This window comes from Ictalurus punctatus, chromosome 24, assembly GCF_001660625.3.
Source record: "Ictalurus punctatus breed USDA103 chromosome 24, Coco_2.0, whole genome shotgun sequence".
Taxonomy (NCBI): domain Eukaryota; kingdom Metazoa; phylum Chordata; class Actinopteri; order Siluriformes; family Ictaluridae; genus Ictalurus; species Ictalurus punctatus.
In genome coordinates this window covers 2,856,374-2,882,714 of record NC_030439.2, presented here as the reverse complement: position 1 = coordinate 2,882,714, position 26,341 = coordinate 2,856,374, and the positions used below count along the sequence as shown (strand labels likewise).

Here is a 26,341-nt window from a genome sequence, read left to right as displayed (position 1 = left end):
CATTTTAATATACAGTATTTTTATGGGAAAAAATAACAAAATCAATAAAAAAAAAATCTAACTTTGTTTTTAAAAAAAAATCTACCGTTCTACCTCCGGGTTTCTGGTTTTCCAGTGTTTTTGAGGACATACAAGAAGGGTTACTATTTAATAAAAATAAATAAATAAATAAAAACCCTACTGGTTTAGGTTTAGGTTTATCCTTGTTCTTGATATTTTTAAGTCTTATATGCACATATATGGAAGGTGTCCCACAAATCATGTGCACCCAATCACAGAATCTAATTAAATGCTTTAGTTCCAAAAACTTTTCTCCAGAGACTGCTGGGCAGTAGCAAGTTCTAATCTATGTATGTATATCAGTATGGTAGCCATCACAGTGAACCACAGCACCGTGGATGGCATTTCTCTGAATGCTCATAAACATATCCTAGCCTTTCTGAAAAGGACAAGGCTTTTGTGTCCACCACAATTCCCTAAGAGCTTGGTTAGGGATCTCCCTCTTGTGCTGGAGTCCCTTAAGGCTCCTCCTTACAAGCCTAGGCAAGATACCAAACAGAAATGCGTGTCTCAGAAAACTGCCTTTTTACTACTGATCATTTAAGCAAAGTGGGAGAACTGCATGCCCTGGGGATATATTCGCCTTGCATATGGTTTCGGCCAAATGACTGTGGTGTGCTTTTGGCTGAATGTGAGAAAGTCCATATCATCCAATTTTATGAATCAAGCGACTCGACTGACTCTGCAGCACTATTCATATCATGAACTATTCATAGTCATGAACTATTCATGCATGTGTGCACGTTCAATTGGTGATTACTATTCATGGAAACACAATTAAATAGGGTTATTTTTCTCAAAACAGTGATTCATTTTTGACACGGGCTATGCATAATATACTTTTGACTATTGTTATGCTCAGAAGTCACATGAAACAGCACGATTATTTCATTAAAATGTACTATACGATCTTAGTTTCTTTAGTTAGTAGTTTCTTTTCTTTAGTAGATTTAGTTAGGGCTCCTGTTGGAGTTAATGGTCACGGTTTTTCTTGCTTTACTTGTATGAAAACTAACAAAATATCTTATAAAACGTTCCAATAAATTTACAATGAGCTTGGGTTGATAATATAATGCATGTACTAGAGTTACCAGTCAACGTAATAACCATAAAGTAATAAAAGTAATAGCCATTTGATTGAGTCAAATTCTGCAGTGTTTGTTTAATAAGGTAGCACAATGCCATTGTCTGTATCTGTTAAGTACTCCAAATATTAATATCTGTATTCGTATTTATATTTAAACCAGAAGACAGTGTGATCTACAGTGAAATGGTTTTGGCTTGGTGTTAATTGTTATTGTTGTGTTTTATTTTGTTTACTGTGCCCTGGAAACACTGGACTTCTGAAAAAGTCACATAACATTTAAGTCACATAACTTTATTCCACTCCTGAACCAGAGCCAGCTTTCTATCTTCTATCTAACATGACTAACATGACCAACAACGTTTCAAAACAACAAGGTCTTTCGCAAACCATGTAGCTGTTGTTCATAATTGACAACAATAGCCATCATCTAGTATTGTATCAGATTTACTTCAGTTTTTGGGTATGTTACATTTCAGAAAGATCAGAAAGTTCACTGGACACACTACCAGACTGTACTAAGAAGCTGGGACACTGTCATATCACAGCAAACCAGTGACTACATTTCCCATACTGCACGGTGGCCTACAAACATGGCTACCATGGTCTGCAATTCCCAGAACACTCATACACACACACACACACACACACACACACACACACAGAACACTCACACTCATTCTAATCACACACACCTGAATCCAATCTCACATGCACTCACACCATCTTTGACCTTTGATTACTCTGTTGACCTCGAATCTCTGCCCTGCCTAGTTTTGCCTGTTTGGTTGATCGCCTGACCTCTGCATGTCTTTGAATAGTGATTTCTGTCTAATCCTTGGACTTTGTTTGATTAAACTGCCATACCTGCACTTGCTTCCGTCTCAGCCACCATTTCGTGACAGACAGTAAATATCAATCCAAATGGAATTTCAGTACAGTGCTTCTGAGAAGATTTCCTTTTGGAAAACATTTCTTTCAGAGTTACGAAAACATGCTCAATGAACGCATAAGTTCATATTTTAAAAATTAATAAAAACATTTTTTAGAGATCCAATGAGAGATATGATGTCCTGTGCACAGTGTGTGGTCTGTTTGGACTGTTTGAACCCTGGCAACTAACTCCACTAACTCCATACCCTCACTCGCCTTTAAAGCAGCGTGTGAAATTAAAAACCTTGTGTTTCTGTCACAGGACTTTTTTTTTTTTTTTCTGCTTCATGCTGTGGGATTCCAGTCCCGATGCACACATCTAGTCGCAATGTGAAACTTCTCTAATAAAAACAATGTATAGTGCATGTATGATTCATATCTGCATTTGTATTCATTTAGAACACATTATCTGTTTAATCTGTATAATGTATTCATACATCCCTAGCGTGTGTGTGTGTGTGTGTGTGTGTGTGTGTGTGTGTGTGTGTGTGCGCGCGCATATGTTTGTGTGTACTGTGTATGTACCTGACTCTTTTCCACAGATGCAGTGTGTTTATCGCACATGGGGCTGATCTCCATCCCACGTTCACGTTCCTTGTCTCCCTGCCGGAAAAACTCCTCCATGATGCGCTCCGTCCACTGCCGGTACACTGCCAGAGGCTTAGTGGGGTTGCTAAGGTCAGCACAGTGCACCATGTTTCTCAGAACCTGCACATACATACACACACACCATACAGATATAATTTAAATATTACATTCCTCTTTTACATTAAAATGCCCTCAAGATGCAATAGCAATTACAGTCCCCTCCAAAACTATTGGAACACAAGGTCAATTCATGCGTATTTGCTGTAGACTGAAGACATTTGGGTTTGAGATCAAAAGATGAATATGAGAAGAGAGGTTAGAATTTCAGCTTTTAATTCCTGGTATTTATATGTAGAGGTGTTCAACGACATAGAACACAGCACATTTTGTATCAGACTACCCAATCTGGAGCTGAGCAAAAATATTGGAACATGACTGACAAGTGTTTCTTGTTGCCCAGGTCGGATCTGTTAGACTGACTGTTTAAAATATAATTAGCTTTGGACATCTACTCTTGGTTTCAGCTGTGAAGATTGCATTTGTTGTTAAAAAGGATAAACCAACATGAAGATCAAAGAGCTGTCTGTGGGAGAAAAGCAAGCCATTTTGAAGCTGAGAAAAGAGGGAAAATCTATCACAGGCATTGCACAAGCACTGGGCATACCCAATATAGCAATTTGGAATGTTCTAAAAAAGAAAGAAACCACTGGTGTATTGAGTAACCAGACCTCGAATAGGCCGACCAAGGAAAACAACAACAGCTGATGACAATAACATTGTGAGAGCTGTGAAGTAAAACCCCAAAACAGCAAGGTGGGGTGTAAACTTTTGAACAGGTTGATAGGTGTAAATTGTTATTTTGTCTTCTGGGAAATGTAAATATCTTATGTAGCTTCTGAAGGGCAGTACTAAATGAAAAAGTGAGATCGTCAAACAAAATAATAACAATTTACACCAATCATCCTGTTCAAAAGTTTACACCCCCCTGGCTCTTGATGTATCGTATTGCCTGCTTGAGCATCATTGAATGTTTGCACCTTTTGTAATAGTTGTGTACGAGTCCCTCAGTTGTCCTTAGAGCTGAACATCATATACCCACTGTTGGAAAGGAGTCAATTATGCAGAAGATGCTGGAAAAGTAAAGAATGTGCAGGACCTGGAGGATTTTTCTGAAGAATAGTGGGCAGTTTAACTGCTCAGGACAAATACGGGACTCATGTATGCCTCTCACAAAACATAAACACAGTCATTGATCAGCCAGGTAACGACACACAGTATTAAGAATCGAGCGTGTGTAAACTTTTGAACTGATTCATTTGGGTAAATTCAGTTACTACTATTTTGTCTTGTGGACTATATGTAAACATCTGTTATGTGAAATAGCTTATTCAGGGCAGGACTAAATAAACAACTAAATTCTATTTTTATGATCTCTTGTTTTTTTTTTTAAACAATCATTATTTTGCAGATTCTGCAAGGAGTGTGTAAATTTTTGAGCACAGCTATACCCAGCAAACAGGGGACGTCCCCGGACGTCACGAACGTCCACTTAGGTCTGCATTTTGGTCCGGTTTATAACGTTCGCCGGCGGACATAACGAGGACGTCAGAGTCATAACGTAAATCATAACACCACTCCTGAAATGAATGTGTTCATTTCACTGAAAGTCCCCTAAGCTTCCCGAATGGCTGCTGGACATCCTGTGAATGCCCCCTTCAATGTCTGTAGGACGTCAAGGGGACCCTACACATGGACGTTCGGGGGACGTTCGTAAAGGCCATTTAGGGGATGTCCTGGGGACCATTATTGGCAGCTGGGTATACAGATGATGCCACGTTCACCTGGATCTATACCATAGACCAACACCTGATAAAGCCTCTGACAAATTCATAGTGGATTAAAGTTAAGGTAGCAGGCTTTTGTCAGTCACTTGCTTCACAAATGTTAAAAAAAGAAATGATTTGCTGTAAGCTCCAAAATTATTGGCACCTTTCAAGACATTGGGTAAGATTTTTAATAAAAATAAACATTGCATGCAATTCTTTAAATTTTCCCTTCAAACAACTAGAAACACTACTTTCCTTTTCTCTAAAAATGATCCTCATAAGAAAAATAAAAGATTAAAAAAAAAAAAAGCTCTCTAGATTACAAAAAAAAAAAAAATATATATATATATAAAATTGTCACGTCCACCAATAGCAACACTTAATTGTAGAATGTTAATAGGTTGCGCATCTGGGCAATTGCAAACATAAAACTGGATCATTGGCCAGAATCTGAGGCTGTTGTTTTATGCCTCATGCCCAAGCAAAGCATATCAGTGATGGTAACACTTTCTATGAAGCCCGTGCTTAGAATGAATTACAGCCCATTTATAATTATTTATAAGCAAGTATTACTGCTCTATAAACACATTTATAACGACACAAAGACCTACACGTCATTATAATAACAGTTATGGCAGTTATGTCATATCACAGCAAACTAGTGACTACATTTCCCATCCTGCACGGCAGCCTACAAACATGGCCGCCATGGACTGCAATTCCCAGAACACTAACATTCACTCTAATTATGCACACCTGCATCCTATTCACAGCACTCACATCCACGCTATATAAGAGACCTTTTGAACACTATGACTTTGCGAAGTATTATGCTCAGTTGCATTGAGTAGTATGCTCAGTCGCTGTCATATTTCCAAGCCTTATCTCATGTTTACTTTTCTGGTTATCGACTTTGTTTACCCTGTTGACCACGGTTCTCTGCTCTGCCTTGTTTAGCCTGTCTGCCTGATCGTTCGACCCTAGCCTGCCTTAGACCTTGTTTTCTGCCTGATCCTTTGTACTCCTTATTGTTTGATTAAACTTCCATACCTGCACTTGCTTCTGTCCTGCGCCTACATTACGTGACATTTATATTATTGTTATAATTACTTATAAGTAATTGGACCTAGAACTAAATCTGCTTTACCAATAAGTCATTGTAACTATAATATAATAACATTATAAAAATGCAGGCTGTATTTTTATTAATACATTAATGAAACCATAAGACTGACTAATTAATACTTATAAATTGGTGTATAAGGCATTATGAGCATGGGCACTGAAAAAGCAAGTGTATCACTTATAAGTAATTACAAGTAACAATAATATAAATGTATCATTACAAAGTATACAGTAGGTCTTTATGTGTTGTTATAAATGTGTTTATAGAGCAGTAATACTAATATTGTCACGTCGCTGCGAACACGCGACTACAGTTCCTAGAGTGGAGCGCAAACTACAAACATGGCAGATGAGTACTACACTTCCCATAAACGCACACGCTCGCATTCTCCGGAGTTCTGATTATGGACACCTGCACTCAATCACACACAGTATTTAGATCATGCTTAGAACAATGGTTACTCGTGAAGTAAACGCTCAGCAGTCTCGTCTCTGTCGTTCACCAAGCCGTCGTCATTGTTTTTGGATTTAGCTGGTTTTCGGATTTACTGCATTGTGTTTTGACTACGATTCCCAGCCCTGCCTAGTATTGTCTGTTCGGCCGATCGCCTGACCTCTGCCTGTTTTCAAGTTCGCCTTCAGCCTGATCCTCGCCTTCCAGCATCTGTATTGCTTGCGCTTGCTTCTGCCTCAGGTATCGTAACAAATATCTTGTTTTTTTATCTCTTGTTTTTTTTAACAACAATAATAGCAGTAATAAAAAAGCAGTAATACTTGCTTATAAATAATTATAAATGGGGCTATAATTCATTATAAGCACAGGCTTCATAGAAAGTGTTACTACAGTGATATTGTGATATTCCAGAATGCAGCTGCTAGAGTCTTAACTAGAACTAGAAGATACGACCACATCACCCGATCTTATCAACACTGCATTGGCTCCCAGTGAAATCTCGCATTGACTATAAAATACTATTATTAACCTATAAAGCACTAAATGGTCTCGCGCCACAGTATCTAAGCGATCTTTTGGTATTCTATGATCCGCCACGCCTACTTAGATCGAAAGATGCAGGTTATCTGATGGTACCTCGAATAGTGAAGGCTACAGCAGGGGGAAGAGCTTTCTCTTATAGAGCCCCACAGTTATGGAACAGTCTTCCAATTAGTGTTCAGTACTCAGACACAGTCTCAGTGTTTAAGTCTAGGCTTAAAACGTATTTGTTTACTCAAGCCTACCCTGACTAGACTTTCTATTATGCTAAGCACAGTCCTAATAATCTTTTCTCTCCCTCTCTACTTCTGCCGAGCAACACACGATTTTATGTAGATACTATAGATCCTGATCCTCTCTGCTCTCCGGACCTGCCTGATCCGTTTCAGATGTCTTACCTTTGGATGGAGCTCTCATCTACTCCAATTCCAGACTACTGGGACTACGGCTGCTCCTAAGGCCATACAGACTTCATATAAATCCATAATGAACTTTTCCACACTAACTGTTGTTACCCAGATGAGGACGGGTTCCCTTCTGAGTCGGGTTCCTCTCAAGGTTTCTTCCTCTTAAAACATCTTAGGGAGTTTTTCCTTGCCACTGTCGCCACTCAGTGGCTTGCTCAGTTGGGATAAATTCACACCTTTAATATCTGTATACCATGTTGATATTTCTGTAAAGCTGCTTTGAGACAATATCTATTGTAAAAAGTGCTATACAAATAAAATTTAATTGAAGTGAATTGTCAGATGACAGCATGACTATGTGATGGTTAAGGCCAAATCTGTTTTTGACCTGTTATTAAATATTAACTGTTTAATAACAGGGTAGGCTCTGTTATTAAAGTGAGGGGAAAGAAATTACACATATGACAGATTCTTTTTTTTGTCCAGGAAGCTTAGTGTGTAAAATAATATGATCTTTCATATAATGTACTCTCTGTGTCATGCTCTCACCGGCAGATGGCACTGCGGCACGGCTGTAGAGAGCGCGCGTGCACGAGACTGAACTGTTGCATATGGACACGTGCCTTTGTTTTGGTTTTGTTCTCTTCCTGTTCCGGTATTGGTTTATGTTCAAGGGTGTCTCATTATTGGTTCCAGCTGTCTGTACTCAAGCATGATTATGTTGGTTATTTAAACCCCTTGTGTCGCTGTGCACTTCATGCAGTATATTTGAATAACTGAATGTAATGGTGAATGTGTTACGCATGCTAAGCGGTCTTGTTTGCGTGTCCTGTTCTGTTCCCTGCCTCGCATCCAGTTTCTTGTTTAACTTCGATTATCTTGTCCCGTAGAGACCGTGTTTTATGTGTCCTGATTTCTGTTTCAAAATAAAGACAAAAATAAATCTGTGCTTGCTTCTGCCTCAACTCCCGTTTCGTAACACTCTGAAACGTGAAACAATTATTTTCAGCCTATTTTTTTCCAATAAAAAGTCTATATTTTAAAAAATGCTCTCAGTCACCACACTGTAAAAAAAAAAGAAAAAAAGAAAAGTTGAATTTCAAGACAACTTGCTACACAGCTTTTTTGAGTTTACTCAACTTAATTTCACTTAACTCCATTTTTAATCTTGAGTTGGGTAAACAAAAAAAAAAGCTGTTCAGGAAGTTGTCTTGAAATTTTAAGTTAAGTCAACTTTTCTTTTTTACAGTGCAATAACTCTACTGTTTCTCCCTCCCAGGGGTGTAAATTAGAGATGCACCGATATTAATTTCTCAGCCGATACAATAACCGATTATTCAGAGTGATATCGTAGTTGATATTCAACTCATCTTCATTTAAACCTTTCAACGGTGTACTGGCCCTTTAATTCAGCCTGAGTAGCGCGAGTAGGGAGGGTGGGGGGTACAGGTATCAGGGAATTAGACTCGATGCGGCTTCACTGCTGCCACTTCTGGTGTAAAATTTTTAGCAGTGCAGAGATTACAGAGCTTACAAACTGCAGTTTTGTCATAATTCCACACAAGAGACATCTTCTTTACAAAATCGATGTGTTGTCCCGCCCTCTTTTTATTGACAGGATATAATCGGCCCTGATCATCGGATGTTTTTAAACTATCAGCCGATAGCCCATAGCGGGAAAAATAGCCTTTATCGGTCGATAACGATTAGCGGCTGATACATCGGTGCATCTCTAGTATAAATATGAGGTTACACACAAACATAGTGTACATAAGCAGTTAAAATGCCGTTAAGCACAACCAGGGCCATGCCAATAAGTGAAAACTCCTGAGATCAACCCATTAAATGCAGCACCTGAAATAATCAGAACAGCATTGGCACTCTACTATAAAAAAACAAAACAAAAAAAAAACATATATACATATATACATATATATATATATATATATATATATATATATATATATATATATATATATATATATATATATATATATATATATATATATATATAAACAAATATATATATATCTTTGTTAAAAATAAGTGTGCAACAATTATTGGGACCCTTTTAGTCAATTCTTTGTGCTAGCTCCCTTTCCCAAGATAACAGCTCTGAGTCTTCTCCTATAACGCCTGATGAGGTTGGAGAATACATGGCGAGGGACCTGAGACCGTTCCTCCATACAGAATCTCTCCAGATCCTTCACATTTTGAGGTCCACGCTGGTGGACTCTCCTCTTCAGTTCATCCCACAGGTTTTCTATGGGTTTCTGGTCACAGGACTTGGATGACCATGGCAGGACCTTGATTTTGTGGTCAGTAAACCATATTTAAGTAAACCATTTGAAGCTTTCTGTCAGAGGCAGTCAGGTTTTCAGTTAATATCTGTTGATATTTTATAGAGTCCATGATGCCATGTATCCTAACAAAATGTCCAGGTCCTCTGGCAGAAAAACAGCCCAGAACATTAAAGATCCACCACCATATTTAACCGTGGTCATGAGGTTCTTTTCCATATGGCTACCTCTCTGTGTGCCAAAACCACCTCTGGTGTTTATTGCCAAAACGCTCTATTTTGGTTTCATCTGACCATAGAACCCAATCCCATTTGAAGTTCCAGTAGTGTCTGGCAAACTGAAGACACTTGTTTGTTTTTGGATGAGAGTAGAGGCTTTTTTTTTCTTGAAACCCATCCAAACAACTTGTGGCGGTGTAGGTGACTTTGGATTGTAGTTTTGGAGACTTTCTGACCCCAAGACACAACTAACTTCTTCAATTCAAAAAAGTAAATTTCCAGTTGACTGGAACTTCTTAATTATTGCCCTGATGGTGGAAATGAGCATTTTCAATGCTTGTGCTATTTTCTTATAGACACTTACCATTTTGTGAAGCTCAACAACCTTTTGCCTTAGTCTTAGCCATTGTTATGAATTACTATAGGAATTTGGACTATGTGTTATCTCATATTTATACCCGTGTGAAACAGGAAGTCATGGTTGAACAATTTCCTGTTCCTAGTCACCCACTTGTACTAAAAAAAATGTAAAATATCAATGGAAATATACAGTATCTCACAAAAGTGAGTACACCCCTCACATTTTTGTAAATATTTGATTATATCTTTTCATGAGACAACACTGAAGAGATGACACTTTGCTACAATGTAAAGTAGTGAGTGTACAGCTTGTGTAACAGTGTAAATTTGCTGTCACCTCAAAATAACTAAACACACAGCCATTAATGTCTAAACCGCTGGCAACAAAAGTGAGTACACCCCTAAGAGAAAATGTTCAAATTGGGTCCAATTAGCCATTTTCCCTCCCCGGTGTCATGTGACTTGTTAGTGTTACAAGATCTGAGGTGTGAATGGGGAGCAAGTGTGTTAAATTTGGTGTCATTGCTCTCACACTCCCTCATACTGGTCACTGGAAGTTCAACATGGCACCTCACAGCAAAGAACTCTCTGAGGATCTGAAAAAAAGAATTGTTGCTCTACATAAAGATGGCCTAGGCTATAAGAAGATTGCCAAGACCCTGACACTGAGCTGCAGCACGGTGGCCAAGACCATACAGCGGTTTAACAGGACAGGTTCCACTCAGAACAGGCCTCGCCATGGTCCACCAAAGAAGTTGAGTGCACGTGCTCAGCGTCATATCCAGAGGTCGTCTTTGGGAAATAGACGTATGAGTGCTGCCAGCATTGCTGCAGAGGTTGAAGGGGTGGGGGGTCAGCCTGTCAGTGCTCAGACCATACGCCACAGACTGCATCAAATTGGTCTGCATGGCTGTCATCCCAGAAGGAAGTCTCTTCTAAAGATGATGCACAAGAAAGCCCGCAAACAGTTTGCTGAAGACAAGCAGACTAAGGACATGGATTACTGGAACCATGTCCTGTGGTCTAATGAGACCAAGATAAACTTATTTGGTTCAGATGGTGTCAAGCGTGTGTTGTGGCAACCAAGTGAGGAGTACAAAGACAAGTGTGTCTTGCCTACAGTCAAGCATGGTGGTGGGAGTGTCATGGTCTGGGGCTGCATGAGTGCTGCCGGCTCTGGGGAGCTACAGTTCATTGAGGGAACCATGAATGCCAACATGTACTGTGACATACTGAAGCAGAGCATGATCAGTATGCAGCATTCCAGCATGATAACGACCCCAAACACACCTCCAAATTGACCAATGCCTTGCTAAAGAAGCTGAGGGTGAAGGTGATGGACTGGCCAAGCATGTCTCCAGACCTAAACCCTATTGAGCATCTGTGGGGCATCCTCAAACGGAAGGTGGAGGAGCACAAGGTCTCTAACATCCACCAGCTCTGTGATGTCGTCATGGAGTAGTGGAAGAGGACTCCAGTGGCAACCTGTGAAGCTCTGATGAACTCCATGCCCAACAGGGTTAAGGCAGTGCTGGAAAATAATGGTGGCCACACAAAATATTGACACTTTGGGCCCAATTTGAACATTTTCACTTAGGGGTGTACTCACTTTTGTTGCCAGGGGTTTAGACATTAATGGCTGTGTGTTGAGTTATTTTGAGGGGACAGCAAATTTACACTGTTACACAAGCTGTACACTCACTACTTTACATTATAGCAAAGTGTCATTTCTTCAGTGTTGTCACATGAAAAGTTATAATCAAATATTTACAAAAATGTGAGGGGTGCACTCACTTTTGTGAGATACTGTACTTAAAATATATTTTTCTCATATAAATTCAAAGGGATTACAATAATTCTGCCACACATATATTTAACAAAGATTTTTTTTTTTTTTTTTACAAACCTGTGTTTTGTTTGCAATTGTTTGATATCCATGACAGCAGAGTATTTTTGTGAGTTTTTTTTTAAGCAAAACATCAAAAGATTAAACCATAAATACAAATTTTCACAGCCTTCTTTGCTCATATTTACCAACGGTGCCAATATTAGTGGAGGGCACTGTATATAGTGCCTATTAACCTTAGCGGTTCTACAAAGTACTTTACACTGTTTGCCATTCACCCATTCACACACACACACTCACACAACAATGGCAGAAGAGCTGCCATGCAAGGCACTAGCCTGCAATCGGGAGCAACTTGGGGTTAAGTGTCTTGCCCACGGACGCTTCGGCATGTTGGCTGGTGATCGGACTGCCAACCCTACGATTAGTGGACAACCCCCTCCACATGATGTAAAAGAAAATGTGATTCATCAGACAAGGCCACCTTCTTCCATTGCTCCATGGTCCAGTTCTGATGCTCACATGCCCATTGCTCGTGGTGCCTTCTGCAGTGGACAGGGGTCAGCATAGCACTCTGACCGGTCTGTAGCTACACAGCCCCATATGCAGCAAGCTGTGATGCTCTGTGTTCCGACACCTTTCTATCATAGCCAGTATTCACTTTTTCTGCATTTTTTGCTACAGTAGGTCTTCTGTGGGATCGGACCAGACAGGATAGCCTTCACTCGCCATGTGTAAGTAAGCCTTTGGAGCCCATGACCTTGTCGCTGATTCACCAGTTGTCCTTCCTTGGACCACTTTTGATAGTTAGTAACCACTGCATACCGGGAACACCCCAGAGGACTTTTGAAGACGCTCTGACCCAGTCATCTAGTCATCACAATTTGGCCCTTGTCAAAGTCGCTCAGATCCTTACGCTTGCCCATTTTTCCTGCTTCCAACACATTAACTTTGAGAACTTAATGTTCACTCGCTGCCTAATATATCCCACCCCTTTACAGGTGTAATTGTAACAATATAATCATTGCTATTCACTTCACCTGTCCATTGTTTTAATGATATGGCTGATCGGTATATATGAAACCAATGTTTCCCATGAAAAACAATATTTAAGAAAATACTTTATATTATATATTTAGCTATTCTTTTTATTTATTTATTTATTTTTTTAACTCATTTTCATGAACAGTGCCAATAAATACTCTTTTGGTAGTATGTAATTCCCCATAAATGGTTGCTCAGATTTCCACAACAATCATCAACTCATCAAATGAAACATTTTTAGTGCTATTATTCTATTAGAGTATGTACACTCTATCCATTTCTAAATTAATATACAGTTAAAAAGCATATTGATTCATTCATTTTCAGTAAACACTTTATGCTGGTCAGGGTTCCAGTAGACACAGAGCCTAGGTCAGGAACTCTGGACGCAAGGCCTGAAAATACCATGGATGGGATGCATCAATAGGCATCACATACTCAGCCATTCCCACACTTATTCACAACTGTGGGCAACTTATTGCATTTCTTTTGCACTTTAGAGTTGCAAGTCCACATACTGGCATGTTTTAGGAGGTGACAAGAAAACCAGTGAACGTGCAAAATCCAAGCTCTGCATTGAACTGGGGACAGTGGATCTGTGAGGCAGTGACAGCCCTATACCACCGTGCTACCACATAAGGCTCAGTGTTGGGTACTTTTCTGTTTTCCCTCTATACCCGATCTCTCACCACTCCACCACTGCTATGCTGATGCCACTCAACTCATCCTCTCCTTTCCTTCCCTCAGACATTCATCTTTCTACTCAAATCTCTGCATGTCTGCTACACATCTCATCATGGATGGCAGCTCACCAGCTGAAACTAAATACCAACAAGTCTGGACTGTTGTTTATCCCTGGAGATGCATCCCCATATCAAGATCTTGTGATCTCCCTGGACAACATTCAGCTCACACCGTCTGATAGTGCACACAACCTTGTGGTACATCTGGACAACCAATTATCTTCTCTTGCCACACGTCTCTAACCAGACTCAGTCATGCAGGTTTCTCCTTTATAACATCAGGAGGATCTGACCTTTCATGTCCACTGAAGACACTCGAGTGCTTGTTCAGCCCCTTATCATCTCAAGATTGGACCACTGTTACTTGCTCACTTAACTTTATGCTGACCACTCTGACCTATGATGTTGCATGAGCAGCAGTTCTCATCACACACTCCCTGGTTGGAGATGGGATATAGGATAGGAGATAGGATAGGACACAACTACCTAATTGGTAGGCATTAGCAAAGGAGAAAATATGGTACACTCTAGGTACCATAATATATATCATGCTTTGGGTTTTATTCCTTTTTAAAGCAGTGTTTCTACATTGTTACCTGTATGCGATCAGTGTAATGATCAAGCAGTAGCACTCCTGAGCTTGTCACTTTCTTAGTCTCTACCATGGTCTTTAGATCAGCCAGCAAACTCATATGCTTGGACATGTCTGTTGCCAGTACCTTAGAAGACAACCAAAAAAAAACATGGGTCAGAAGAAAAGATAAATTATATTCTTAATTCTGTTGAAACTCACTACGTCAGCAGTGCCTCACCATGTCGATAACCAGCTTGCGCAGGCTCTGGCGTTGCCGTTTACTCAGGTTCTGAAAGATGTCACAGTTGTCTTCATGGAGGAGCTTGAAACCCACAGCTAGGTGATGGTTTTCTAGAACTGACTCATCATTATACATCAGAGCCAGCTCTGAATCTGCAAAGACAGAGATGGACAGGTCAAGAAGGCGGGTAACTGCCTTTCCAGCAAATAATTACAAATTGATACATACGTAATTACGAATCTGTTTTAATGAAACTGGTTGTGTTAATTGTTGTTTGTGTGATAAAACATTTACAAGTTTAAACAGTGTGGGAGGTAGAGGAGACATGACAATTGCAGACAATATTTGTGTATGCATAAAAGTTGAGGTCATGTATATAGTTCATATACAAATTGATCCAGTACTGCAAATAATAAAGTGGACATTAATTAGAAACAGGCATATAAACACATGCATGAATATACTCAGCTGGCACTTTATTAGGTACACCTAGGATATGCCTTCATTCATTTATCAGGTACACCTACACTATATGGCTAAAGTTATGTGGAAACTTGACCATCACACTCATATGTGGGTCTTCCCCAAACTTTGGCCACAAAGTCAGAAGCACACAATTGTATAGAATGTCTTTGCATGCTGTAGTGTTAAAGTTTCCATTTACTGGAACTAAGAGGAACACACACCTGTTCCAGCATAACAATGCTCCATGATGTCCACATGATGTGACACTTTATTAGTCAACACTATTTTGTTTGTAGGTGTGTAGTACAGATTATAGATCATTTTGGCATGCACAATTTGTTTTAATCATATTTCCCTTTATTAGTCGATTTCTGACCACAAAAAACCTTTTTAGACTATACAGTATATGCTAGTCTTTTTAGAATTGAACCATCATCTAGGGTAGCTATGAAACCTTTCATTAGAATCTTATTTATAATCAAGCATAGTTCAAGCTTTCATTCAAACCGATCATGTTGATATTCATCTAATTTTCTACTGTGAGGGCTTACTGGTATTAATGAGAAATTGATTGGAAACTCCAGGATGGTCCACATCGTGGATGGCAGCAGCAAACAACGCAGCCAGAATTTCCAGATCAGTGAAGACAGCCTGTTCAAGAGACATAATAGAATCAACTCACAATGCACCATGACTCATGCCAGCAACAAATCTGGTGGATTTGTATAGTTTCTATGAGAGGCAACCCAGAGTTCTAAATGTGTGAGAAAAACTGTTCTTACGTCCAGTGCCGGAGTTGATAACAGCACATGTGTGGACTGCGTGACGTCAGCCGCATGCAAGCTGTTGTGATAGGCCACATTGGCGTGGTAATGATCCTCTAGTGTCATCACATAGGTAATGAATGTATCCACAGGGATACGAAAAGTCTTCAACAGATCACGCTCCTGGGAAGAGACCAAGTAACAACATGTACTGTGGTACACTACGCTTCTCTTAGCAATATTGACCAGATTGTTGATTAATAAAGTCAAATTCCAGGGAACAGCACAGAAACCAGAAATTCATCAGCTCGAGTACCTGGAAGATGGCAAACATGATGCAACTCAGAGGTCTGTTATTGGAAAACTCAGCCACTTGGAAAATATTAAGGCCCCACTTATTTAAGTCATCCAGCTCCTGCAGAAATCATACAAATGTTTTTTAGCATGAGGCCTTATCTTGCTTATAGACATTTTTGTGTGTTAAGGAAGACAATCGGTACCCTGGCCAGCGAGTCCTCATGCTCAGTCTTGATCCCAAATCGTGGCAGAGCCTTACTGGTCAGGCTGGAGCTGTGTGTCAGCTTCTTCACACCACTGATATGGCACATGGGTTTCTCACGCTCCCGCAACGTCGGGGATGGGATCTCCACATCATTTTGCTTGTCTGAGGAACATACACAGATCTCAGCTATTTAAATCAACAAACATGTACAGTTATGTGAAAAAAGTATAAAAAAAAAAAGTATATCCCATGGAAATGTAAAAAAAAAATTATTATTATTATTATTTTTTACATATTTGGGCAAGCAAACGTGTGATCCTTTTTGAAACAGTGCCTATTAATAAAGTTGATAGACTATATCAAATGACACATAAAACTGACATTTTGCAGTAATTTTCACAATTTAAATGAACAAAAAAAACAGCTCAATCACATAGAAAAAGTAAGTACACCCCTACATTTATCCCACCTTCAAAACCATAAAATTTGAATCAGGTGTTGAAGATTGAGTGCCAGTGATTAGAACCTGCTAGGAGAGTGCAGGTGGAACCTGTCTTATTTATACCCCTCTCATATCTATTGTCTGGTGTTCCCTTTGTTATTGTTAACTAACTTCCTTCTACTTAATTCTGATAAAACAGAAATACTTTTATTAGGCCCACGTGTAGCTAGAAGTAATCTTTCTGATCACATGGTTACTCTGGATGGTCTTTCTGTTTCATCATGTGCAGCAGTTAAAGACCTTGGAGTGATTATTGACTCCAGCCTATCATTTGATGCTCATGTAGATAATATTACTAGGATAGCTTTCTTTCATCTCAGAAATATTTCTAAGATAAGAAACATATTGTCACTACATGATGCGGAAATACTAGTTCATGCATTCGTCACCTCTAGATTAGATTACTGTAATGCCTTACTGTCTGGATGTTCCAGTAGGAATATAAACAAACTCCAGTTAGTCCAGAATGCAGCTGCTAGAGTCCTAACTAGAACTAGAAGATACGACCATATCACCCCGATATTATCAATACTGCATTGGCTCCCAGTAAAATCTCGCATTAACTATAAAATACTTTTACTAACCTATAAAGCACTAAACGGTCTTGCGCCACAGTATCTAAGCGACCTTTTGGTTTTATATGATCCGCCACGCCTACTTAGATCAAAAGATGTAGGCTATTTGACGGTACCTCGAATAGTGAAGGCTACAGCAGGGGGAGGAGCTTTCTCTTATAGAGCCCCACAGTTATGGAACAGTCTTCCTATTAGTGTTCGGGACTCAGACACAGTCTCAGTGTTTAAGTCTAGGCTAAAAACGTATTTGTTTACTCAAGCCTACCCTGACTAGATTCTGTTCTACTACTTTGCAGTCATAATAATCTTTTTTCTCCCTCTCTCCTTTCGCCGAGCCCCACACGAATTTATGGAGATACTAGAGATCCAGAGCCTTTCTGCCTCTGGATGGAGCTCAAATCTTCTCTAATTCCAGACTGCTGGGACTACGGCTGCTCCTAAGGCCATACAGACTTCATATAAATCCATAATGAACTTTTTCACAATATCTGTTGTTACCCAGATGAGGATGGGTTCCCTTCTGAGTCGGGTTCCTCTCAAGGTTTCTTCCTCTTAAAACATCTTAGGGAGTTTTTCCTTGCCACCGTCGCCACTCAGTGGCTTGCTCAGTTGGGATAAATTCACACCTTTAATATCTGTATACCATGTTGATATTTCTGTAAAGCTGCTTTGAGACAATGTCTATTGTAAAAAGCGCTATACAAATAAAATTTAATTGAATTGAATTGAATTCCAGGAAAAAGCCTTTGCAAGACTACAGTTTGCCAATGAGCATATAGGCAAAGACCAGGCCTTGTGGAATAATGTGCTCTGGACTGATGAATCAAAGATAGAGATTTTTGGTCACTGTAACAGCAGACATGTTTGACGCAGACCAAAAAGAGCTTTTCAGGAGAAGCACCTCATACCGACTGTGAAGCACGGTGGTGGAAATGTTATGGTTGGGGTTGCTTCGCTGCCTCAGGGACTGGACAGCTTGCATTCATTGATTCAACTATGAATTTTGCATTATATAATAATGATAATGAGTCTTTATTGATCACATATACATAGTGAAATTCTTTTCTTCGCATACCCCAGCATGTCAGGAAGCTAGGGTCAGAGTACAGGGCCAGCCATGATACAGCATCCCTGTAGCAGAGAGGGTTAAGGGCCTTGCTCAAGGGCCCAACAGTGGCAGCACTGGAGCTTGAACCCCCGAAATTCCGATCAGTAACCCAGAGCCTTAACCGCTAAACCACCACTGCCCCTACTGCTTCACAGATTGCTTCAAAGAGTGCTTAAATGTAATGTGAAGTCATCTGTCTGAAAGTTGAAGTTGAACCGAAAGTGAACCTTTCAACAGCATAATGATCCTAAGCACACAAGGAAATCCACCAAGGAACGGCTCAAAAGAAGAAATGCAGGGATATGGAATGGCCTCGTCAAAGCCCGGATTTGAATCCCATTGGAATGTTGTGAAGGGATTTGAAATTGGCAGAACATGCAAGAAAACCCTCAAACATATTGCAACTGAAAGAATATTCCATGGAAGAGTGATCAAAAATTTCAGCAAACCTGGTGGACGATTATCCAAAACACCTACAAGAAGTTATTTCTGCTAAAGGGGGCGATTCTAGCTTCTGAGGACAAGAGTGTACTTACTTTTTCCACAGAAGAATATCACATCTATTGATATTTCTGTCGAATAAATGATTGAAAAAGCTAATTTTCCTGGTGCTTTTGTTCAAGTGTATCAACTTTACTATTAACATTAATAGACACTGTTTCTAAGCTGATCAAATGTTTGCTTGTCCAAATATGTCAACAAAGCCAACAATTTCCATGGGGTGTACTTATTTTTTCACATGAACGTAGGCAACATTTTGGCTCCTATAAAGCTGGAGCTTCAGAGAGTTAAAAATAGCAGAGGAATTGGGCTAGATGCTGTTCACTCACCTAGGAAGGTAGTAGAGATGTACTCAGACACCTGGTTCCCTGAACGGCTCATCTCAGACAGATGAGACAGCTCCCGGTTTAGCATCCTCTTAAACTGAAGGACAGAGAGAGGAGAATGATTAATGTCTCTGACGACATCGAAAGGTGATATTCAATATCAATAGATTATCTTACAGTATTTATAATGATACTTGGCATATAATACTGTACAAAAATGAAGGAGAATTCAAATGACTGTCCAGCAGTGGTGTTCACACTTAGTACAATTAATGAGTAAGTGTGTTTCCATGACCAACAATAATCAATATAAAATGTACCGAGAGCAATAGAAGGTAGGTGAGTACAGCATATCATGAGATTTCTGGTGCATGGTCCATGCTGCTATTCAGTCATTAAATTACAAAATCGAATTAGTTCATCAGGTTACAATAATAATTCCACATGTATCCTACAAACCACTCATTCTTGAAATATCTCACTAACAAGAAGTTCAGTCGGATGGACAGACAACCCAAAAATATAATGATCTACAACAAAAAAACAAACAAACAGACAAACAAAAAAGGCCATCTAAACTCAAAGAACAACACCTAAACATTCTAGTCTATACAAAAGCATTGTTAATAAGTAAGCAAATCCTATTACAACTACTCCAATGCTAATAATTCATGGGCAAGAATTGGACAGTACAAACAAAATACAAATTTGTCCTGCAAGAATGCAGTATAGTCTAACAAGCTACCAGCTGCCACAACACAGGCCAAGCTGACCGAGCTGGTAGACCATCTTTGCCAATTTGTAAGTGCTGGTAAATGGAAACACTGCTCATGCTACATCAGAGACACGTCATTTTAAAGAAAATAACAGTGAGGTAGTTAGAACATCTCAAACATCTATTGATCAGTTTTATCTAGAATTAAGGAAGCTGGAAAATAACTTACTGGCGAAGCTTGACCAATTCTGCTTGTGTTTTTACCGACTGGCAAACTGGATTCTTCAGCAGGGCCTTTCTTTCATAAATAAGCCTTTTTTTTTTTTTTTTTTTTTTTTTTTTTTTTTTACTTGACATTTTATTAAAGCCAAATAGAAATAATCAGGCAAGAAATATATGATAACACGAGTCTGTTGAAAACAACTCATCATGTACTATTCTGTGCCATTACTATTCGGTGTGTGTTAGTTATGCAATACACATATGTCTGGTAGTATTTGACAGATGCTCAGTTAAACCCAATCTCATCTCTGATATCCTACTTGTATCCTACTTACTGTCAAGTCAATAACATCCATACTTAGTAAAAACTTAAATTAAATGCAGGCCAATCAAGCAGTCCTGGCACAAATCACTGAAATGATGCAATGGCAGAAGCAGATATTTGTCATATCTTGCAGCCCAAATGCACAGACGCAGAGGAATATGGTTCTCCATTCTAAATTACTGCTAGGGTTAGATAAAATGATGTAAACACAGCGTAAAAGACATAACTAGACCCGACAGCCTCGCTGTGGGATTCGGATGAGACCCCAGCGCAGTCCCACTGACTGGTCCTTCACACATTACAATCTCCATGGCAACCAGCAGGTTTCCTTAGCAACTGTCTCCTCACACTCCCTCCTGCGGCATTACAGGAGCGAGTCAACTGGTTGGGTGACAGTCAGAGAGAGTAGGCAGGTGTCTGTCTTTGACCTCCTCCAAGGTCATCACTCTACGCAGCAACTCACTCTATCTCCATGTCCCCTGCTCTTTCGCTTTGTACAGCTAATTGTTCTCTCCATCGTGCTTTTCCATGTGTTATTTTGTCCCCTTTTTCTCACCACTGTTGCATCCTTGCACAAAGCTGCTACATCCCCTGCCTTTACTCCCTCTGTCTGTTGTCTTCATTTCCTTCTGCCAATAATCTTCTTCTATCTGTGGATCATGATGCCCCACCAAATTAGACTGTCGTCTCTTATATAACTAGACGTATCAAATAGGTAGACAAGAACAAACTGGTTCAGAAACATGTGGAGCAAGAAATAAATAACAAATGCAAAGATCAGACTGATTACTGTTGATTACCAGTATAGGGATGAACAACCTAGTAACAATATTGAGGTGACTGTAAACTACACATTTGACCAGAAAGCCCTTATTTGCCATTTATCAAAGACCTTTACTTTTTACATAAATGTCATCAATAAGAAGATAAAAGATCAGGACTAATATTATAAAGGAATGTGATTAGTATGGTCCTATGGCTCCCTAAGACATTAAGAATCCCTTCACTAAATTATACACAATGTCCCAAAGGTGTTTGCTTGATGCCAGTCCAGCTACAGCACTCATATTCTTCCACAGTTGTTTTTAGCATGTTTCTTCAAAATGGCCTTGTCATCTGACTTCCTATTCACTTCCATGAAATAAGGATTTACACCACAGGATGCACACCTAATGTCTGAAGTCAAAGTCTATGAGTTGGGCAAGTTTTTAATAGAGCAGACCACCTGATGGGAAAGTCAGTCCATGATTAGCAAATGAAGTCTTTCCCACAAGATAAAATCACACTTCTTAAAAGCAAAGCTTAGGATAATGAAATGCTCAACGGAGATCAACATCCAACTGGGAGACGTAGGGAACTAGATATTTATTGGTGTAGTCTGATATACCGTGTATAGGTTGTAAAAGATGGGAGAGAGGGATAGAAGAAACAAGTGTGAAGGAAAGAGTGAGACAATCTCTAAACAACAGAACAAATATGCAAAAAAAAAAAAAGAAGTGCTCTTTAAAAATGCCATACTTCTATGTGTCCCAGACATGCTCCCGGTGTTGGTGCTCAGGTTCACAGCTCAGAATTGATTTGAAGAGCAAAGCAAAGAAGCCAACGGTTTAGAGAACACTGTTGTAGAACATATACTGCACATGTACCTTAAGTCTGTGAAGCAATGGTGCTTTCACATCAAAATAATGAAATCAAATGTTTCTGTATATCAAAGTAATTACTAGAAAACTAGCATTATGCAGAAATAAAATGATCAGATGAATATTTAGTGTGACTGTTTGCCTTTGCCTTTAGAATGTCATCATTACAGCATCATGCAGTCTACTGGGTTCTTAGTTCAATAGGAAATTAGCTGGTAGGCTGTTCCAAGCATCTTAGGCAACTTGTCACATTTTTGCAGACTTTGGCTTTCTCACTTACCTCAAGAATGTTTCTATTTGAAATGTGGTCTATTGCTTAATATTCTTCTTTCTTTAACAACAAATGAATTTTCTTTAATTATTATCTGTAACATCTATTTCTTCATTCTATTTGGTTGGGTGGTTATTTCTTGAAATGTTATTCATTTATGAAAATGAACATTTGGACAGCTATAATGTACTCTTTCCTATTGACATACTAATGTGGAAGAAAACAGTTAACACAAAATTTATAAAAGAATTTCGACTTGCAAAGTACTATAAGTATGGCATGTCATTATTCAAAACTTTTCTTTATCCTTTTAACTTACCTATCTAATGTCTAACCAGATTTTTCTACATGTTTTTGCTAGAATACCTAACTATCCTCTTGCTTGGCCTTTAACCCTCTTAATGCCCACTTTCCCAATCACTAATGACAAACACCTCTTCCCTTTTGGCCTAGCAGGCCTCTACTTCCTGTCCCTACCTGGTCCCACCAGCCAATGAGCCAGGGTTTGGAGCAGGTCTCACAGAACAGATCCATCAAGGGGCTTCTGCGTTCGGTGGCCTGCCCTCCTCCCTCCAGCCCTCCAACCGCCCCCAGCTCCAGCTCTGCCCCTCCTCTCCCCTGCAGGGTGCTGTAGCTGGAGGAGTGGGGCAGCCTGTAGGCTGCAGGGCCAGGTGAAGGTCCAGGTGAGGTGGCCGGCTCGATGGCCTCCACCACACCCATGCTGAGTGAGACCGGCGGCACAGGCCGCTGGCACAGGCAGGAGGCACAGTAGTGCAGCGGGGCCGGTGCAGCACTTGTACCCCAGCGGCATGCGGGCGCAGTCAGGGTGTGCTTGCTGAGGCCACAGCCAGCCCCGCCAGGCCACTCCAGAGTGTGGATTGGCAAGAGTCCAGGCACCCAAGGATTCTTCCTCTCTGTTTATCGTTCCCTAGCGCTTTACATGCAGGTGTCAGGCGCAGGGTGAATTGTAAACGGCTCTCCAGGAGCCGCCTGGATCCGCTGTCCGAGAGGGCTACATTGCATCCCAGAAAAGGAGCAGAGCTGACCCAAATCCAACCGTGTGGGGAGGGGTAGAGGAGAGGAGTGGACCAAGATGGAGAATTCCGGAAAAGGCAGACCGTCTGAAGGGCACGGGGAGGAGAAGGCAGTGGACAGCAGGATAGAGACAGCGTAGTGAAAAAGTGTGAGGATGGAGGTGTGGGAAGACTGAAAGGTGAGTGAGACCAGAATGACGACGACGGATGAGACGGAAAGAGCGAATGTGATGACAGGATAGGATGGAGCAAAACAACACAGCCAGCTGCCTACTAACAGGAACACTTGATCCCAAACAGACAAGCAATACAAATGAAGGAAACAAGGAAATGAAAATAGAGCCAGGGCCTTTAGCAATTCTATTCAATCAGGGGTCTGGAAAAACAGCTTGTCTTTCGCTCGCTGTCCTTGGGTCTGTTGCCCCTCCCCCACAGTGGAGCTCTGAGTCGGGCCCCACGTTGCCACGGTGTGCACCGATCCTGTTCCAGCAAAGAGCTTAAGCAGCAGCTCCTGTCCGTCCTGCGCTGTTGCCTCCCTTTAGAGCACCAACTGCTTGAATCCACACACAGATGTGTCTGGCTAGCCGATCCACCGCTGCCTGTTTCTGTGTCTTCAGCTCTGTCTCCCTGGATGCTGTAGACAGCTCTTGCAAGCTAATCAGCCTCTTCTGACGGGAGCGTGCATGTGTGTGTGTTTGTGTGGGGTGAGTGTGCGAGTATGCACTCTTGATTGCGCATGTGCAGCAGAGGGCATGTCAGTGTGTGTGTGTGTGTGTGCGTGTGTGTGTGTGTGTGTGTGTTTGTTTGTGAAGGACTCTGAGGTTTATGCTGATTTCTCCATGAATGGCTTGGTGCGTATATCTTTGCTGATTTTCATCCCAAAAATGCATAAGCACTCTGTCTCTGTCAAATCACACACACACACACACACACACACACACACACACACACACACACACACACACACACACACACACACACACACCATCCATCCCCCTGGTATACAACAGTTTCCTTCTTTCCATCTGTTGGCTATGTACACTCTGTACAACTACACGGACGAAAAAGAAGAACAGTACTGCATATTGGAACCCCGGCCATTTTAGTGCAATAACAAAAATGAGAAAATGATCCTATTCCTTTAAGAGAGAAAGGTAGCAAAGAGAGGTAGTGGTGTGCCATTGGCTAATATTGAAAGTACATGTTTTGTAGTCGCTGCAGAGAGCCAATAATAATGCAGGAGGGGCAGACCCTGCTGCAGTTCCGTAGCAACCAAGGTTAAAGCATAAACAGCATCAGGACCTGAGAGCGCCCTGATCCCATCCTCTCTCTCTCTCTCTCTCTCTCTCTCTCTCTCTCAAGCCTCCCTCTCTTTCCTTTTCTTCTTCCGTACCCTTTTCTCTCCCCTCCCCTCTTCTAAAAGCCAGAAGCCAGTGTGTATCACAAGGCTGACAGACATTCACACAAATGCTCATTTGATTGCATATACTGTATAATGTACAGACATTGCAGGAGAGAGAGAGAGAGAGAGAGAGAGAGAGAGGGAGAGAGAGAGAATGTACTAATTTGGAAAATATATTTTAATAGTTCCACATACTAATGAGCACACAAAAACAAACAGCTCAGATTTAAATGGAACAGTCTACAGTGAAGAAAACCACACCAAGACAACACTGGGTTTTTTCTGCATTCTGCAGCTTAAGTTATCTGTTTCAAATGTCTGATCTACAACTACTGTTGTAAAAAGAACAGGATCTAACGATCAGGAATCTCGCTGGTCATATCACAGAGTGTAATGGGTATATAATCACTACATAGGCATGTAACCCAGGCCAGATGCATGTAGACATACAAGCTGATACCGGAGAAGAGGTGAAACTTGGAGGGATTGTAGGAATTGTAATAATCCCTAGTGGCTACAAAAAAAGAAAAAAGATGCAAGCACACCTTGTTGGAGGCCATCTCGCTGACAGAGCGATGCGTCTGAATGGTCTCCAGCTGGTCCAAACACCAGTCCAGCTCCTCCAGGGTCTCCCGGGCCAGCTGTTGGTATGTCTCTTCTATATTGCGGAGACACAAGAATAGTTACAGCATTAGCACAACTTTACTCACACATTGGAACAATGTTATATTACTGTGCTCAACCCCTAAAGAGTCTGGTTCAGCCAGAAAATTAGGCGTCTTTGCAGGAAATTGTCACTTACTGTACAGTATAGCTGAAACTCTCAAACATCTATGGCGTATTTTTTATCAGTCATATCAAGGTGTGACTGCTGACCTGTTTCAGATCAGAAATACAATACTGATCAGACTGATTGTTGCGGCGAATAATGCTTGATTTTCTTCCTCCAAAATGTGCGATGCAACTTGCTGGGTTTCTTATGCGTTTTTGCTTGAACTGGTGAAATTGTAACTGCACGAAAATGTTTTGCACGGTCTTTCGCAGTGACGTTTGTTGGTATATGAGGCCTTTTAACTGTACTCGTGTTCGACACACGTGAATCTAAGCCGGCTTTGGCTGAAAGTATGCTGCGATGACGTCACATGCTGTGTCTCGGCCCGAATCTGCAGAAGATCTGCTGTAATTTCGATAAAGTGCAAGCTCCTCTTTTGTGTTCATTTCTGCGATTGCAAAACCGTGAAATCCTGGAGGGACCGATTGATATCTATACAATGCTGAAAAACAAATAGCACAGCAAAGAACGCCTAATAACCATACAAATTTCGGAACTTTAAAATATATAGCATTCAGTAATGAAAGTTTGAAATTTAACCCACAAAAGTAATGGCTAAATAAAATACAAGTTCATAGAAATTCTGTTATTTTATTATGATAGAAAATGTATTGAAGTGGCTAATAAAGCACAGCCGTGCAGTATCCTTACAAGTATATGACCCTAAAGATAGAATATCTGTCTGAAATCCAGAGATGAGAGAACTGATCAAGGATTATAATATTTTGTATGACCTACTCGTTATAAGCTGAATCTATTAACAGAATCAAAATGAAGTGATACCAGTGTAAATACAGGACAAAAGGCAATCTGA

The 26,341-nt window shown here is 40.4% G+C and overlaps 1 protein-coding gene across 2 annotated transcripts in view; it reads right to left on the bottom strand.

Moving 5' to 3' along the window:
• The window catches only part of pde4a (phosphodiesterase 4A, cAMP-specific), a 78,313-nt gene that overhangs the window by 7,034 nt on the left and 44,938 nt on the right, over positions 1-26,341 (bottom strand). Inside the window, exons 6-14 of one of the 2 annotated variants that reach the window (XM_017455210.3) lie at positions 25,241-25,353; positions 19,090-19,183; positions 16,073-16,236; positions 15,889-15,987; positions 15,591-15,755; positions 15,360-15,459; positions 14,341-14,495; positions 14,125-14,247; positions 2,603-2,785 (exon numbers count right to left, since the gene is read on the bottom strand). In XM_017455210.3, the coding sequence (XP_017310699.1) occupies positions 2,603-2,785; positions 14,125-14,247; positions 14,341-14,495; positions 15,360-15,459; positions 15,591-15,755; positions 15,889-15,987; positions 16,073-16,236; positions 19,090-19,183; positions 25,241-25,353 (1,196 nt within the window). Of the gene's footprint in view, positions 1-2,602; positions 2,786-14,124; positions 14,248-14,340; positions 14,496-15,359; positions 15,460-15,590; positions 15,756-15,888; positions 15,988-16,072; positions 16,237-19,089; positions 19,184-22,736; positions 24,801-25,240; positions 25,354-26,341 lie in introns of those variants that run through there. The other variant, XM_053675347.1, reaches the window with a different exon arrangement.